Genomic DNA, 16909 nt, shown 5'->3' with positions numbered 1-16909 from the left:
GCTTTCCTCCTGCGCTCAGCACATCTTTGTGAAGTTTTGTATGTGAGGAGGATTTCCACTGGCTCACCCTTAGTTCTCTTTGAGGCTATTACTAGTGTTACTGCATCAAATGTAACATAAGAAAAATTTTGCCGGAAGGGTTCAAGGCAGCTTAATTGTGATTGTTTAAATTAGCTCTGGAGTGCCACCTGCCCATCATTTGGGGGGAGTCCCCATCCCCTCAGGGGCGTGGTCTCAGAGGCCACTGTGACCCGCAGCTGGCCTGGGAGCGGCCTGGCCCAGGACAAAGTTCTCATGGATTGGGACACAAAAGAGGAAGACTCCATTTATTCCATTTACACAACGATCAGGGCTTTCGCTCCTTTGAAGAACCACGACGTCCCTCATTAGGTTAGGGTTGTCAGGAATGGTGCTATGTGGAGCGTTTCCAGCTGCTGAGCCCCAGTGGGGTGGGGAGCCCACTCAGGAAGCCTCTGTCCTGGCACTGTGTGCCCACCGGAGCTGGCAGGGGGTCCTGGGGGGTGAGGGAGGCACACCCCACCCCAGGGCTCACTTGGGTGCTGGAAGAGGAGTCACATATAATGGGAGACCTTCAACCTCCCTTCATACGATGCCAGTTAACTGAAGCCTCATAAATAGGACTATGAATTAATATCTGTGAATTAATATTAACTATGAATTAATATCCCTGGGGGCGGGGCCGGGTAAAAGAGGAAGCGAGAGGGAGACAGAATGAGCCTGTCCCATCACAGGGGCTGTTTATGGGAAAAGCCTCCAGAGCCCCAGGAGCTCTCTGTGCCTCCCCACTTTCTCCCTCTCCCTCTAGGTCTTTCCCCAGTCTCTGTCCCTCTCTTCGGCCCCTTTCTCCTTCCCTCCCTCTGTCTCTGTCTCTCTCCACAAGCCCTAATGACAGGGTCTATGCTCTTGGAAAACTCATTGTGTCAGAGGTGCCAGAGTGGGGGCTTCCTTCTGAAACTAGCAGGAGTGTGTGCACTTTGTGGGCCTGTGAACCAGGGAAAGCCATCGGCCTCAGACCAGTTTGCCAGGGCCTCCACACCAGGCACAGAAACGCAGCACCCAGTTGCGTTGGAGATTTCTGCAAGAATGCTGCGTTCAGTGCTGTTTGGAGAGGGTAGGGGGGCAGGGCGCTTTTGTAAAAAGAATACTTCTAGTTAATAGCTGCTCCCCTCGAGTGGCATGCCCATTGCAGTGTCGGGAGGTCAGACGCGAGGGTCCTCGGCTCTGGATGAGTGACCATGGCCGTGCCCCTTCCCTGAGGGACACTCACCCACTCCTTCTCATTAGCTGTTCCCTTTAAGGACCGACTTCCCTCCAGAGGGAAATTCCTGAAACCCAACAGTTGACAAACCCACACACCCTCGGGAGGGCTGGGCACCAGATAAAAAGCCCTCCGAGGGAGCCCAGCCCCTCCTGGGGATGGACGGCCGCTGCCGCCGGGGGACCCAGCAGAGCCCGGGACCTGCCGCCTAGACCCCCCGCAGAGCCCGGGACCTGCCACCTGGACCCCCCACCTGGACCCCCCACCCCCCGCAGAGCACAGGACTTACCTCTGGGACCCCCCCTCCCCACCACAGCAGAGCCCCGACCTGCCTCTAGGACCCCCTAGCAGAGCCCCGACCTGCCTCTGGGACCCTCCAGCAGACTGTGGGGACCTGCTGCCCAAACGCCCAGCCAGAGTGCACCCGCCCCACCCGCTCCCGGCCTGCCATGGTCGCCTGTGCCCCTGGTCCTAAAAGGCGGTGAGCCCAGGGAGCCTGCGCCTGAGGGAAACGGGTCTCTAAGTCTCTGGCTAGTTCTCAGCTCTCCGCAGCACGATCTATTTCTGTCTTTCCTTTTGGAAAGTGTGCTTTGCCAGTGACTAATCCCAGGCCGTGCCGAGATTGTTATCACCTGTCACCTGCACGCAGGCCCCAAGCCCATCAGGGAAATGAAGAGATAAACCAGTGGCTGCAGCCCAACCTGCCAGGGCCACCCGCCTCCCGCAGGCAGCAACCAGAAGCTTCCCCACTGCGACCGCCAGGGCCACCTCTGTCCCCGCCTTAGGCCGCTGGCATGTGGCCGTCGCAGTGACCCCCGGGGGCCCCGCGGCCGCCCCTGGAAAGGCTGACGCAGACGTCTGAGGAGCAGCCACTTCCCTGCAGGCTGAGCGGAGCCCTGGATGGAGCTTGGCACCCAAGCCCCTCATGTCTGCCCTGCTGAGTCTGTGTTTTGTGCTGCCCCTGGTGGCCCCCGGCCACGGCACGCAGGGTTGGGAGCCCTGCACAGGTAAGGCAGGGGCATGGGAACTCGGGCGGGGGTATCTTGCCGGGGAGCTGGGAGGGGTGTCGAGTCACAAATGCCACTTTCTAACACTGATTCAAGCCGCGGTGCCCGAGGACGCTTTGGCAGGACTGGCAGGTAGCACCCTGTGGAGATGGGCAGAGGCGGGAGGAGCACAGGTGGGGAAGATGAAAGCGCAGGGCAGGCAGTTGCAATAGAAACGCGGCTCTTTAGAATGCACGCAGGGTGGGGACGAGCTTCAAGAGCTAACCAGCAGCCACCGGGGCCTCCACAAGTGCTTACCTGCTGGGCCTCCCGGGAAAGGCTGACACCTGCTTTGGGAATGAAGAATGAAGTCGCAGCAGCCCGGGAGGCTACTGTGCAGGAGCCATTTCCTTAGCTGGTGGAGGTGCCCCCAGCCTGCACTCAGCAAAGCGAAGGGCCACACCGGCCCTGCTCCTTCCCCACATGAGCAAAAAGCTGGAGACACAGACACAGCCCCAAACACAACCACCTCCGGAGTGAAGGGCTCGGTTCTTTGGGGCATAATCTGGTCTGAGTGGAGAGCCCTGGGCTGGCTCACCGGGGGGTCCTGGCAAAGCCTGGGGGTCTCCTTCCCACCTTTTAGAAAGGCTGTTTGGCTTGCTCATGACCATGACACGCTAATACTTTTCTAGAGTTTCTACTGAGGGATTTTACTTATGAAACCAAAATTTAATAAAGTAACAGGACAACTAGACCTGGTCGCTAGAAACTCGGTTACTGGACAGTAAATTAGTGACTCGAGCACTCAGGCTCCGCAGCACGGCTATCAGGGGAGGCGAGGAGATGGCTTGCGCTTCTGGTTTTGTTTGCAAATCATGCATCCTTGGTTCCCTGGAATAGATGAAGTCCACCCCCCGACACCAGGCCACAGCTCTCTGCTCGGATGGCACTCAGATCCCGATGACATGACCAGGGGATGAGCACGATCAGCCGAGTATGGAACGTGCTGACTCGTGTGGGTGGTGGTGGTGGGGGTCATAAACGTGCCTGCCCACCCAGGGACGAATGGCTGTGCCTCCAGGACAGCCCTCGGGCTGTGCAGTGGGAGGTAGGTAGACCTTCCGTGCTGGAACCATTACTGCCTGGGTGTTGGGGACAGGACTGAAGCTCCGGCACAGCTGCACCTGCCCGCAGGGACTGCCTTGGAACTGGGTGATTCTGCAAACAATACGAGAGCCAAGTCAGCTTGTCGCAGAGCAAAATCCCCTGGCTTCACGCGATGGAGGGCTCAGCGCCAGCCTTTCTCCCTCCCCTGCTCGAGGACCCCGGGGCAGCTGAGAGACTCCTCAGTACACCCTGGAGTGGGGGGGTGGGGGTGGGGGGCATGAGTCACAGACATGTATTTTCATGTTCCCTTTAGCTCAGGGAACAGAATCAACCTGCATAATAAGAATACAGGTTATTTATAAAGCCCTCCCCCTCTCCCCTGAAGCTACGTTGCAAATAGTTAAAAGATGACCCAGTTATAAATACCACGAACCAGGGAGGAAAGATAAAAGTCAAGTAAGTAATACTGAGCTACATTTGGAACGCTCCCAAGAGAGTAGCATAAGGGCCAGCCAGGGCTTCAGATCGTTCTGTAGAAGTCACCTTGGTTCCATTCCGTTTTGGGAAGCACAGGCGCGCGCTCGCTCTGTAGGCTTCTGTGGGATTCCGCCTTAGCGTGGGCCCCGCTGGCTGGGGCTGTGCCGCTGTGCGCGTGAAGGCACCGGGCCGTGGCTGCGCCGTCTCAGCTTTCTCATCCTGCTCCCTGAGTCTGTGCCCACGGCGTGGAGCCGCGGCGGGTGGTTGACCCGCAGGTCACAGGCGGTCGCGAGGCTGGGGGTTCGGGTCTGCCACGGGGCCCATGCGCCTTCTCTGGAGTTGTCGGGAGGGGAACCTGCTTTGATTTTCGGCGCTCATTCCCCTCTCGTCTCTCGCTTTCTAGGACTCATTTTGCTAATCAAGTGACTGCCAGGCTTTGGGGAAGTTGTGGGCTGGGATTTTCAGGCGGCTCCAGCCCCGTGGGCAGCAATGGAGGACAAGCCTGTGTTTTTACACCACACCGTAGGAAGCCTCAGTGCGAAGGGCGATTGCAGGGACCCTTCCGATTCTTGTAAGGAGCCTGTGGTCCGGGCTGCGTGATGCTGCGGACCCAGGAGAGTGGGCTGCGCCCTAGGCTCGGCACCCCTCATTCAGAGCAACCCACTTCACCTCCATGTGGACAGGAGATCAAGGCAGGAGATCCCGTGGGAGCCATCTGAGGACCCAGTGGGAGGGGGTCACTGGTGGGCTCTGGGGGGTTGGGTGGGAGGCTGGGAGGCTGGGAGTGCGGGAGCTGCAGGATGCGAGGGCGGCCACGTCTCTTTCCATTGCCTCTCCCTGTCCTGAGTGTTACCCCAGGAACCGTCAGCGGTGGGGACCGGTCACGCAGGACCCTGCTCAGTGAGGTCTCAGCCCCTGAGCTACCTGGCTCTCCTCATTCATTCCCCTTCCCCCTACGTTTGCTCAGCATCCACGCCAGGAAAGGCTGTGCCCCCACCCGGGATGTGGCAGCCACAGGCCAGGGCCCCTGCCCACACGGAGCTGGCAACTTGGCCAAACTGCAGCTCTGCCCGGAGCAAGTGCTGTGAGGTCCCGCGGGCTGTGCCTGCCCTGCAGGTGTCCAGGAGGGCCTCAGGGAGCAGCATTCGGGGAGGGGACTGCAGGAAGGCTGTCAGCTGGTGGAAAGACCCCAGGGTGGGCTGAGGGAGGAATGAGGGTGTCAGGTCTCTGGGCCTGGGGACGGGCAGGGTGCATCCCAGGAGCTGGAGAAGGCACTGAGGAAATAAATGATGGCGCAGATTTGCATCTTAAAAGATCACTGGGGTGTGGAGGCTGCTGGCTGGAGCCTCTTTGCAATAGGAGGTTGGGGGAGGTTGTCCAGCCCAGCCCTCCTACTTCCACTGGTGCTCCCAGGAGCTCTGCCCTCAACCTCTGTCCTCTGGACTTCAGCACCTAAAGGAGTGTGAGTGCTGGGGAGTCCTGGTCCCTGGCGAGGTCTCCAAGTCCGCTCCTGGAAGGCTGTGTGCCAGCGACACCTCCTCTTGGCTGCGTGTGCATGACCAAAGCCCTTTGAGTGTCCTGCAGTTAGGAAGTGTGCCCATTCCTGACTCCGCAGCCCAGTCCTCTGTCCAGGGGGCCCAGCTCCCCACTCAGACCGGGAGCCTGCAGTACCCCCTGCTGGGGGAGGGATCTGAGCTCCAGCCTGTTACCCCCAATGCATGCATGCACGGGTTACCCCCAGCGCACACTTGCACTCCCTCTCTCTCCCGTTCTCTCTCGCTGGCTCTCTCTCATATCTCTGTCGCCTCGTGCTGTGTGGTGTGTGTGTGTGTGTGCACGCGTGGGGCGGGGAGGGGGGGAATCGGGGGGCACAGGCTAGGCAGCCAGGAGGGATGTGTGTGACCCCCAGGGCTCCGGGAAGGGTGGGGGACCGAGGCTGAGGGACCCACTGGGAACGGACTGTCCAGTCCACTCCAATGGGCCTAGGGCTTGTGGCATTTTTCTATCATGTTTATTTACTGAATCCATTCATGTTCTGAAATGAATGACCGCCACCTATAGAGAATCAGAGGCTTAGCCGCCTCACCCATCACCTTTGTCTCTCAGAAAACAAATCTCAGAGTTAAGGACCCCCTCATTCCCTGCTCCGAGCCAGGCGGTCACTCTGGGACTCCTGAAGCGCAAATTGTCAGTGGCCACGCCTTTCCTTTTATAAAATTCTAAACTATAAAGCCAGTGCTTTTTCCCCTCTCCGCCCCCATGGTCATCAGGAAACAAAGAATGTTTAGCTTTAGGGCTGAGCCCCATACACTCTATTGGACACTAGGGTTCCGCTCCAGACAAGCCAAGGGTCTCCAGCCTCTCTGGTTCCAGGATAACGAGACGCACACGAGGGCCCCGCCGGGTCTGGACTAGGTTCCCATCTGAACGCCCCTCCTCTGCCCCTCCCTGCGCCCCGCAGCTGCGCGGCCTGGGCCTCCGCCTCTGCCACTACCCCTCGCCCTTCCGACCCTGTGTCCTCTCTCCCCGCACCCCCCCTACCCCGCGTCCTTTCCCCACCCCCATCTTCCTGGTGGAGACCTTGGTTTTGCGGTGGGAGCAGGGGTGGAGCGGCAGGAGTGGGGAGGGCAGGTGCGGTCCTCCTGGCTGTCACCCCAGTCCTAGTCCAGCGGACTTCGCGGCCCGATCGCCTGGGCTGGGGCTAGGGGTGCTCGCCCAACCCCACCCAACTGATAAATGGAGGCGACCCCGCAGGATTCCTCACTGATCCCACGACCCCCAATTGATGCCGGCGCCAATTCCTCTAGGAAAGCCGGGCAGGGGCGGACGTGAAACTGGGTGCTTCCCAGCCCGCCTTTGTCCTTGGAGGGGTTGGGGGTGGGGGGACCCCATCTCTCGATGGCTCACTTTTCATCCCACACCACCAAGGTGGGGCTTGGGGGTGGCTTTGGCCCTGGGTGGGGTCTGCGTAGGAGGCTCTGGCGAATCCAATCCCATGGGCACCTTGGGCACTGTCAGGGGCTCAGGGGCGCCGAAGAAAAACAGAAGAGAAGCTCGCCTCGCTTCTAGGGTGACCTAGTCGGGTTCAGCCTGGGGAGCCCCTCCCTGCCCCCGTCCCAGCATCTGGGAAAGGAAAACGGTGGCGGGGCGACCCCTGAGGCCCGGAGCTGCTCGATCCCCGACACCTCCGCCTCGGCCACCCCCTCTGAGAAGTGGGTGAAGCGCAACCCAGCAAAACGACTGCGTGGGAAGCGTTTAGCGTGTGCTGCGTGTGGGTCGGAGCCGGGGACTCAGGGAGGATCGTTCTGCACGGCTGGGGACAGAGGTGTGTGCGCGTGCATGTGTGCGCATGGGTGCGCGCGCGTGTGTGTGCACGCGTGGGTGTGTGTACGTGGGTGTGTACGCGTGGGTGCGCGCATGGGTGTGCACGTGGGTGCGTGCGCATGGGTGCACACGCGCGTGTGCGCGCGGGTGTGTACGCATGTGTGCGTGCATGGGCGTGCACGTGGGTGCGTGCGCATGGGGTTGTGCACATGGGTGTGTGCACGCGTGTACACACAGCTGCTCGGAAGAACCCGGGACGCAGCCGCCCTTCCTTGGTTTTGCCGGTGCATGTTTTCTGAAGTTTCTACCAGAGCCTGGTGTTGCAGCAGGGGAGGTGCTGCCAGCTCTACCTGGCCTAGGCCGCCGGTCGGTGGGCACTGGGAAGGGTCTAGGGGGACCTGTGCTCGCACTAGGCCTCGATCTGCAGCTGGGGGTTATCGGGGGACCTGCCCCGATAATCACGTAGGTTCTTTTCTATTTTCCTAAGCGTCGACTGGCTTGAGAAATAAAGGGACAGAGTACAAAAGAGAGAAATTTTAAAGCTGGGCGTCCGGGGGAGACATCACACATTGGTAGGATCTGTGATGCCCCACAAGCCGCAAAAACCAGCAAGTTTTTATTAGGGAGTTTCAAAAGGGGAGGGAGTGTGCGAATAGGTGTGGGTGACAGACAGCAAGTACTTAACAGGGTAATAGAATATCACAAGGCCAGTGGAGGCAGGGCGAGATCACAGGACCACAGGACCGAGGCGAAATTAAAATTGCTAATGAAGTTTTGGGCACCACTGTCATTGATAACATCTTATCAGGAGACAGCGTTTTGAGATCAACCGGTCTGACCAAAATTTATTAGGTGGGAATTTCCTCTTCCTAATAAGCCTGGGAGTGCTATGGGAGATTGGAGTTTATTTCACCCCTGCAGTCTCAACCATAAGAGACAGGTACGCCCCTGGGGGGCCAGTTCAGAGACCTACCCCTAGGTGCGCATTCTCTTTCTCAGGGATATCCCATGCTGAGAAAAAGAATTCATCGATATTTCTCCCATTTGCTTTTGAAAGAAGAGAAATATGGCTCTGTTCTGCCTGGCTCACCGGCGGTCAGAGTTTAAGGTTATCTCTCTTATTCCCTGAACAATTGCTGTTATCCTGTTCTTTTTTCAAGGTGCCCACATTTCATACTGCTCAAACACACATGCTGTACAATTTTTGTAGTTAACACAATTATTACAGGGTCCTGGAACAATATACACCCTCCTCAACCGACAGGATTAAGAGATTAAAGTAAAGACAGGCATAGGAAATCACAAGGGTATTGACTGGGGAAGTGATAAGTGTCTATGAAATCTTCACAATTTATGTTTAGAGATTGCAGTAAAGACAGGCATAAGAAGTTACAAAAGTATTAATTTGGGGAACTAATAAATGTCCATAAAATCTTCACAATTCACGTTCTTCTGCCATGGTTTCAGCCGGTCTCTCTGTTTGGGGTCCCTGACTTCCGGCAACAGGGGGTTAGGGGCTGAGCTTGCGGCCCCAGGGAAGAGTCACCAGTGGTTGGGGACGGGCCATCACCGGCCACAGAGAACAGGTCAGCGCGTCTGGGCGGGGCAGGCAGCCAGGGCTCCTTTGTAGTTAAACTGCACTCCTGAAGGCAGCTGGGCTCCATCCAGGGTCCGTGGATGGTGTGCAGGGGCCGTGACATGGCACTGGGTGGGAGCTGCTGCATCTTTCTCCTGAAAACATCTCCCCAGTGATGGGTGTGGAGGCAGCGCACGGCTGAGTGGGCAGCGCCTGCCGCTGTCACCCACCGAGGCTCCTCTTCTGGTCCCCCTGGTAGATTTCTGGAAATTTCCTGTGGGCCCATCCTGGAGAGACCCCTGCTTCTCTTGTTAATCCAAGCCTTAGTGGAAAGACCCTCAAGCCGCTGCCCCTCGGTGTTGAACGATCTGGGTAACCAGCTCCATCCAGGTGTTCCCCTTGGAAGTCTGGTGTGTTCTGTCTCATGTGTTGAGAAACCTGTTCTGAGAAGGCCGTGGGTTTTACCCGCCAGCTGGAGGCCAACAGCTCTGGCAGGTCATGGCCACCCCGCACTGTTTGGGTTCCCTGGGGGTTGGGGGTGGACTTGGCTAGAAGGAGGCTGATAATGTCACAGAGGGGGTAAAGTCTGGACTGACAGGCTACAGAAAATTTCAGGCCCCAACAGCCAGGGAAGTGGGAAACTGGCTTCTCTCACCCCGTGTTCCATGGTAGGGACCCCTGGAGAGTGGTGGGGGGGTGGGGTACCCCAGGGAAGCAGGGGGCAGGGTCCCAGCTACCTCCCCACCCCCAGGGGCTAGGAAGAGGATGGTAGGATCCAGTCTGTCTGAACCCATTTACACCAACCCCGTTCTAATTGAGGGAGGGCCCTCCTCTCACTGAGGGTCCTTGCAGGGAGAGTGCACTGGAAAAGCTGGCCCAGTCGAGGGCATCTGCCTCACACTCTCCAGGGCAGACAGAGGCCAGGTGATCTTAGACCTGCACTAAGGGTCCTGGGAACATCTTGCTGGATTTCAGGGCCTCCTGGGATTGCAGCCCTGTGCACCCCTCTCAGTCCCAGCCGGTTCCAGCTCCACTGCAGCTGGGGGGACTCAGGAGCTGGGCGGTGGCATTGGTGTGGTGTGGAGGGGACAGCAGGTGAGGAGGCGGCTCTGGTGGGGAGTGAGGCTGGGTGTGGGACCCTTGGGGATCCTGGAAACACTGGCCCCAAAGGAAACCCCCAAAGAGTGGCCAGCTTGGGCCCCAGATCCCATTGTGTGGGATCCCTAGGTCATGTACCCTTTGGCCTCTTTCCCTCTGACCTCTGCCACGCCCGGCTAGACCTGGGGCCACAGAAGAGGTGTTGCCATTAGCCTTCACAAGCACAAACAGAAGGCGTTGGCCATTTAAATAAAATGCCAGGGCTCCCGGGGAGAGGGAGGCCCCACCCCATCCCACCCAGGAGCTGGTTGACCACAGCGACACTCAGCTTCAGCTGTGCCTGCAGAGGGCCCTGCACAGAAGCCAACCTGGGCCCTGTCCCTGGGGTTCCTCAAACTCACCAGGGACAGGGAGGCATGGGGGCACCAGGCCCCTCCTGCCAAGGAGCCCTCTGGCCAGATGTGCCACCAGAGACATCACCACCTGAATCCTGGATTTGCAGCAGGGTCACCCTGAGAGCTGCCTGGAGGTGCAGATCCAGGAGGCCTGGGCTGCGGGGATGGGAGCCTGGAACTCAGCGCCACTGGAAATGCTCCCACGACGTGGCTTGTCTCTAGGATTGCCGAAGCCAGGGGTGTGTTTGCATAGAGGGCCCGAGAAAGAATGAAATAGAACACTAGGCTGGGAGAGGAGCATGCAGAGGCAGGGAAGGCCAGTTTATTTATTGTGCAAGGCACGTGGTGGGCAAGGGCGGCCGATGGCTTGGAGGAGAAGGGCAGGCGGGGCCAGGGACCTCCTGTGGCTATGGGGGAATATTCCACCAGGGAACACCCGGGGCCCTTCAATAATAGGAGAGGGCTGTCTCATGGTTGCCTGGGCCTGGCTTGGAGGTAGTGGATAGGTAAGCCGTGGTTGTGGGGTATGAGGTCAGCCAGCTTGCACACTGTGGTGTGTACCAGTGCGGTGTGTACTAGTGCGTGTGCTGAGAGGTCAGCAGTGGGAGAAGTTGGGGGGAGCCTGAGCCTGGCTGGCCCTGGGGGACGTGCCTGTCAGTAGCTGGGCTTCTGGCCTGAGCAGAGGCCTCAGCAGGCCAGGTGGGAGCACACAGGGTGGTAGAGGAGGGACACACAGGAGGCTGGGTGGCAGCAGCTGGGCTGGCAGGAGAAGGCGGGTGCACAACAGGAGGGGACGGGCATGCAGCAGGTGGGCCTGCACACAGGGTGGCAGAGGAGGGACACAGAGGAGGAGGGTCTGCAGCAGGAGGAGGTGCAGCAAGCCGGCTGGCAGCTAGACTGCTGGCAGCACAGGGAGGAAGCCCCAGAGCAGACAGGCACACAGCAGACGGGCTTGCAGCAGACAGGCTTGCAGCAGACGGGCACACAGCAGGACTGCTGGCTTGGGGAGGAGGTGCAGCAAGCTGGCTGGCAGCTAGATTGCTGGCAGCAAAAAGAAGAATCCTCAGAGCAGGTGGGCACACAGCAGATGGGCACACAGCAGGCCTGCTGGCAGGGGGAGGAGGTGCAGCAAGCTGGCTGGCAGCTAGACTGCTGGCAGCACGAGGGCGTGCAGAAGCTGGTGCAGCCTGATTGGCAGGCGCTGGGCTCACAGGCCGCCTGGCAGCAGGGGCTGGACACACAGCTCACTGGGGTGCAGACCAGGGTCAGGCAGGGGGCCGGGGCGCAGCAGCTGGGGGCGCAGCAGGGGGGCTCGCAGCAGCTCTCCGGGCAGTCGTCCACCTGCCAGGAGTTGGTGGAAGCACTGGAGCAGATGGACATGGTGGACGCAGCCATGCTGGGGGTTGAGCTGGGGGAGATGGGAGGGAGTGGGTGAGGGAGCAGGGGAGGGAGCGGAGGAGGGAGTGGGGGGTGGTGGCAGGAGCAGGCTGGTGGGGAGCCGGGGAGGGAGCCAGGGAGGGAGTGTGCGGCGCTCAGGGCTGGGAGTTTTTATATCTCTATGTGTTGGGTGTTGTCTCAACAAGCGGCTTCTCAGTGTTCCTCTTTCCTTGTTGGTGTTTGGAGCCGGTTCTTGGGAACCCCTCATCAGGGCTGGTTTATTTTCCCCGGAGAGGCCACCGCCTCATAAAAGCCCTGGCTGCGTTGGGTCTGGGCTGGCAGGTCCTGGTTGGGCCTTGTTAGTGGGTAGGGAGGATCACACTCCGGGATTTGAACCCTTGGGTGCCGGGCTCTCATCTTGGGGGACCCAATGACGGGGTGACTTGGACTCTGAGCTCACGGAATGGCTCATGTGTGAGCCCCGCTCTGGGGCCTGTAGCCCCCTTCCATTTGTGTTTGTCGCCAGGTCTCTGCAGGTGAAGGGAGGGTGGCGATTCCAGGCCCAGCTCTGCCGGTGACTGCGGCCCACTGTTCCTGCCTCAGGCTGCACCCCAGATGTCTGTGTGCTGCCCAGGGCACCCGCAGCCCACGCGTTTTTTCTGCCAACTGAGACACATGGGCTCCAGGTTGTGGGGTTGTGTTTGTGGGCAGGGGACCAGGTGGGCCGGCAACTGGCTGAGCAGCGGCCGCCACATGGAGGGTGTGAGTCCCTTCCATCCATACCTGCTCACGGCGCCTGTGGTGCTGGCCCAGCAGGAGCTCAGCCAGGTGTGTGTGTGTGTGTGGTCGCGCTGCACGTCACAAGCTGGGGGCTCTGGAGGCCCCGTGGGCTTGGCTTTAGCCTCTGCTGCCCACCAAGGAGGTGGTTGGCGCTGCTTCTGCATCTTCTTCTGCCACCCTCGTGCGTGAGCACAGACCCTCATGCCCAGTGCACCTTTCCTGGGGGCTGAGCCCAGGCGTCCATCCACGGGCCCTTGGACAACCCGCGGGCTGCTCATTGGTGGTCAGGAGACAGTGGCTGATGCTCTGCCAGAAATGAAAGTCGTGGTGTCCAGTCTCAAGGAGGCAGCGGGCACACACGACTGCACTCAGGCTGCCCGGGCCCTGGGCTGGCAGGACAGAGGCAGCTGCCTGTGGGCAGGCAGGGGGTGAGGAGACTGCACTGCGGCAGGCCACGGGTGCCTGTGGGGCACACAGGGGCAGCTGGAACACCAGGACCACCGGAGGGTGGGAGCCCAAGGCAGGGGGGCCCTGCAAGGAGGCAAGGCTGTCAGGTCCTTGAAGACCGAGAGCACCTTCGCTGCCGGGGATTGAAGGGGATAGACCTGACCCATTAGAAGGCTGGGACTCTATTTCACGATTACTATTTCATTATTACTATCATCTCAGTGACATTTTAAACCAGAATACCCGGAAATTGTGCAAGTTACGTTGATCATACAATGCTTCACATACATTTGCAGAGTTTCTCACGGCTGCTGTAATAAATCATCACTAACTTGATGGTTTAAAAAACAGAAATGTATTCTGTGATTCTGGAGGCCAGATGCCTGGGAGCAGGGTTACTGAGCAGACAGCGAGGAGTCTGCGGAACTGTGCTCCCCTCCAGAGGCTCAGGGAGGCCCCTTTGTTCCTCTGGAGCTTTTGCTCTGTGGGGTGGATGGTGGTCTCTGCTCCATCGCTTCAGTCTCCACCCCTGTGCTCATGTGGACGCTGCCTCTCCTGGGTGAAGTTTCCCTGCCTCCCTCTCATAGGAACGTGTGTGACGGCACTTAGGGTCTCTCTGGCTAAGCCAGGATCATCTCATATCTCAGGGCTCTGAACTTGGCTCAGAGATAGAAGACAGAGAACGTGGATCTCACAGAAGGAAAACAGGGCAGGAGATGCTGGAGGGTGGAAGGACAGGGCAGGGAGGATAGGGAGAGACTTGCCGAAAGACACAGAATTGCAGCTGGTCAGGGGGGACACGTTCTAGTGTTCTATAGCAGGGGGTCCCAACCCCGGGACCGGGGACCACTACAGCTGTGGCCTGTTAGGAACTGAGCTTTACAGCCGGAGGGGAGTGGCAGGTGAGTGAGCTTTACCGCCCGAGCTCCGCCTCCTGCCAGATCAGTGGCAGCACTGGATTCTCAGAGGAGCACGAACCCCGCTGTGAACTGCACATGCCAGGGGTCTCCGTTGCTCCTTGTGAGAATCTAATGCCTGATGGCCTGCCCCTGTCTCCCATCACCCCCAGACGGGACCATCTGGTTGCAGGAAAACAAGCTCAGGGCTCCCACTGATTTGACATGATGGTGAGTTGTATGATTATTTCGTTATAAATTACAAAGTAATAATGGAAATAAAATGCACAATAAATGCAATGCGCTTGAATCATCCTCAAACCATCCCCTCCCCAGTCCGTGGAAAAGTTGTCTTCCACAAAACTGGTCCCTGGTGCCGTGAAGGTTGGGGACCGCTGTTCTAGATAGCACTGTAGGATGACTGTAAATCAGCAAGAATATATCGTTTCACGTCGCTGGAAGGAAGGTATCGAATGTTCCCCGCAGAGAGAAACAGTCCGTGTTTGAGATGGTGGGAGCTCTGGGCACCCCGGCCCGACCACTCCGCGCTGTCCCTATGGAAGCATCACTGGGAACTCCATGGATATGTACAATAATGATGTGTCGGTTTAAAAAATGTTTAAGGATCTTAATCAGCAATCTAATCAATCTGCAAAGTGCTTTTTCTCACTATAAGGGCAGATTCACAGGTTCCAGGGATGAGGGTAGGGACATCATCTGGGGGGTATCAATTTGCCACCACACCCTTTCCCAGGGTTCTGTTGGTTTCTGCCTCTGTCCACCTCTCACCTCTGATTTGGCTTGCACGACCTTGGAATATCACCCTGTGGGCTGCGGTTTCCTTTTCTGCAAGATGGGGTCATGGTCCACTCACCCCACAAGGCCACGTGAGGATTACGTGGTTCAAAACAGGTCACGAAGGCTTCCTGAAGGTCAGCCACTGTTTTTATTGGCCACGAGGCAGTATCAGGCTTAACAGTGACACCTGAATTTCCTCTCAAGCCTGGAAAGCCTGGGATGCCTTTAGGTGGAAGGTTTCCCTGCTGCAGGTGGGTTTAACCAGACACTGCTGAGGGGCTGAGGCTTCAGGGCCCCCAGGAGTTCTTTAACCGTGAAGTTCCCACTGCCCGGCCCCAAGGCAGATTCAAACCACTGACTTCATGGATATCGTGAATTTCTAACAAAATAGAAGGCCTTATGTGGCACCCCCGGGGCCTCCAGGCCCCTCTCACTGTGTGCTGTTTGGTTGGCAAGGGGGGCTCTGGGAAGTCTCTGCTCCCTCGGCTCTTCTCGTGTGAACTGGCCTCCTCTCTCCGGTCCTTCAACGCTGAGGGATTGCAGGGATGGGCTGAGTGACTGCACTGGGGGTCGGCAGAGGAGGGGCCCCAGCAAGGACAGAGGAACGGCTCTCCCTGCCAAGCACACGTGACACCCAGCACGACCCCAGCCTTTGTGCTGCCAGCCCTTTTCTTCCTGCTCTCTAGCCTTCCTGGTGGTGGAACCCTGGACTGGAAGGCAGAGTGTCGCCTGAAGTCACCAAGTTCTTCCTATCTTTCTCCAAAATCAGCATCTTCTCTTGGACAAAGAACATGCTTTCTTCCAAAAAAAAAATTCTGTAGAAGAATCTCTGTTGTCATGGGGCACTCTCAAAGCACGGGGCGTCTCCTAGGATGCTCTTACCTGTGGACAGGACTTTTGACAGCCCTGCTGGCCCAGAGCTGTTTAGCAAATCACCCTAAGCTAAAGAAATGGTAGTGGGGAGAGGCAGGGCAGACCCCAAAGATATCTGGCAGCTCAGTGAAGATGGCAGGGCGGGGGACGGGGTGGAGTCCAGCTGCCCCAGCCGGTCAGGGGAGAGGGCAGTTTGGAGGAAGACGCTAGCTCAGCTTCAGATGTGCCCAGGTGCAGCTTCCCTTTGGTATGGGGGCACACCTGGAGGCCACCGTAAGCGTGGCTGGGAGCCCAGGGGAGGCACCTGGTTGGAGGCCTGGAGTTTGGGGGCAGGGAGAGAACGCACATAGAGAAAAGTCAGAGGAGTGGGCGCAGGAGCTGAGACAGACGCATCCCAGAAGCCCAGGGAGACGGCGTTACAGGGCCAGGCACAGCAGGGGCTGGCCGGCAGAGTGAGGGACAGAGAGAGAGCGACCTTGGCACCGCAGTTCTTGGCCAGCTGTGGGAAGAGGGAAGAGAAGAACGGTGTGTTGCAGGAGCTGGGGGTGAGATGGGGTCGCCAGGAGCCACTTCCTCTGGGAGGTGCAAGGCAGCACTGAGTCAGAGGCTGCAGTCAGGAGGGAGGGGCCTTCGGCTGCATCCCTTTTCTTTCCCCCACCCTTTTTTTTTTTTTTTTTTTTTTTTTTTGAGACAGTGTCTCACTCTCACCCAGGCTGGAGTGCAGTGGCTCAATCATATCTCACTGCAGCCTTGATCTCCCAGGCTCAAGTGATCCTCCCACCTCAGCCTCCTGAGTAGCTGGGACTACAGGTTCGTGCCACCATGCCCAGCTATGTATTTTTTACTTTAATTAATTAATTAATTTTTTGAGACAGGGTCTCACTCTGTCGCCCAGGCTGGAGTGCAGTGGTACAATCTCAGCTCACTGCACCCTCCGCCTCCCGGCTCAAGTGATTCTTCTGCTTCAGCCTCCCGAGTAGGTGGTACCACAGGCGCGTGCCATGATGCCCTGCTAATTTTTGTATTTTTAGGGACAAGGTCTCACTATGTTGGCCAGGCTGGTCTCGAATTCCTGGGCTCAAGTGATCTTCCTGCCTCAGTCTCCCAAAATGCTGGGACTGCAGGCCTGAGCCACGCGCCTGGCCTTTTTATTTTTAATGGAGACAAGGTTTCACTCTGTTGCCCCGGCTGGAGCTTTATCTATTTTCTGTTAGAAAAGACTTCAAGATATTCATGATCTGGGCAGTAGGCTTCAGACACGGGAGTTGTAGGGGCAGTAGAAGGAAGTGGACCGCTTCTGGAGCTGGAGAGGCGGGAGAGGCTTGGCAGCTGAGCCTGGACACTTGTCCCGGGACTCTGAATCTCCCTGTGAGGACTGAGGGGCTGGGCTGCAGGGGGAGCGAGCCATCCTCTCTGTCTGGAGCCAGGACTCCGTGTCCAGCCAGCCCCCACTTGGCAGGGACTGGCAACTTGGCGGGGAAATGCGGGGCGGTGGG

At 58.4% G+C, this 16909-nt stretch overlaps 2 protein-coding genes across 3 annotated transcripts in view; one reads left to right on the top strand and one right to left on the bottom strand.

Annotated features, from left to right (window-relative positions):
* Positions 1 to 1924: 1924 nt before the first annotated feature.
* TSPEAR (thrombospondin type laminin G domain and EAR repeats) overlaps positions 1925 to 16909 on the top strand; it is a 214484-nt gene continuing 199499 nt past the window's right edge. The window contains exon 1 of the mRNA XM_003823825.4: positions 1925 to 2286. Within this exon, the coding sequence (XP_003823873.1) occupies positions 2205 to 2286 (82 nt within the window). The 5' untranslated portion in view covers positions 1925 to 2204. The remainder of the gene's footprint in view (positions 2287 to 16909) is intronic.
* Positions 10930 to 11637, bottom strand: LOC103787000 (keratin-associated protein 10-3). Of its 2 annotated transcripts, XM_063601455.1 has the most exons (2): positions 11323 to 11637; positions 10930 to 11238 (listed from the first exon to the last, which is right to left on the bottom strand). In XM_063601455.1, the coding sequence occupies exons 1-2, from the start codon at positions 11635 to 11637 to the stop codon at positions 10930 to 10932; spliced, it is 624 nt and encodes a 207-aa protein (XP_063457525.1). The 2 variants fall into 2 exon arrangements, with proteins under 2 accessions (XP_063457525.1, XP_024782764.3); XM_024926996.3 differs by having other exon boundaries at positions 10930 to 11637.

This window comes from Pan paniscus, chromosome 22, assembly GCF_029289425.2.
Source record: "Pan paniscus chromosome 22, NHGRI_mPanPan1-v2.0_pri, whole genome shotgun sequence".
NCBI classification, from domain to species: domain Eukaryota; kingdom Metazoa; phylum Chordata; class Mammalia; order Primates; family Hominidae; genus Pan; species Pan paniscus.
The sequence above is the reverse complement of the archived record's forward strand: the minus strand, read 5'-3'. Positions and strand labels throughout refer to the sequence as shown.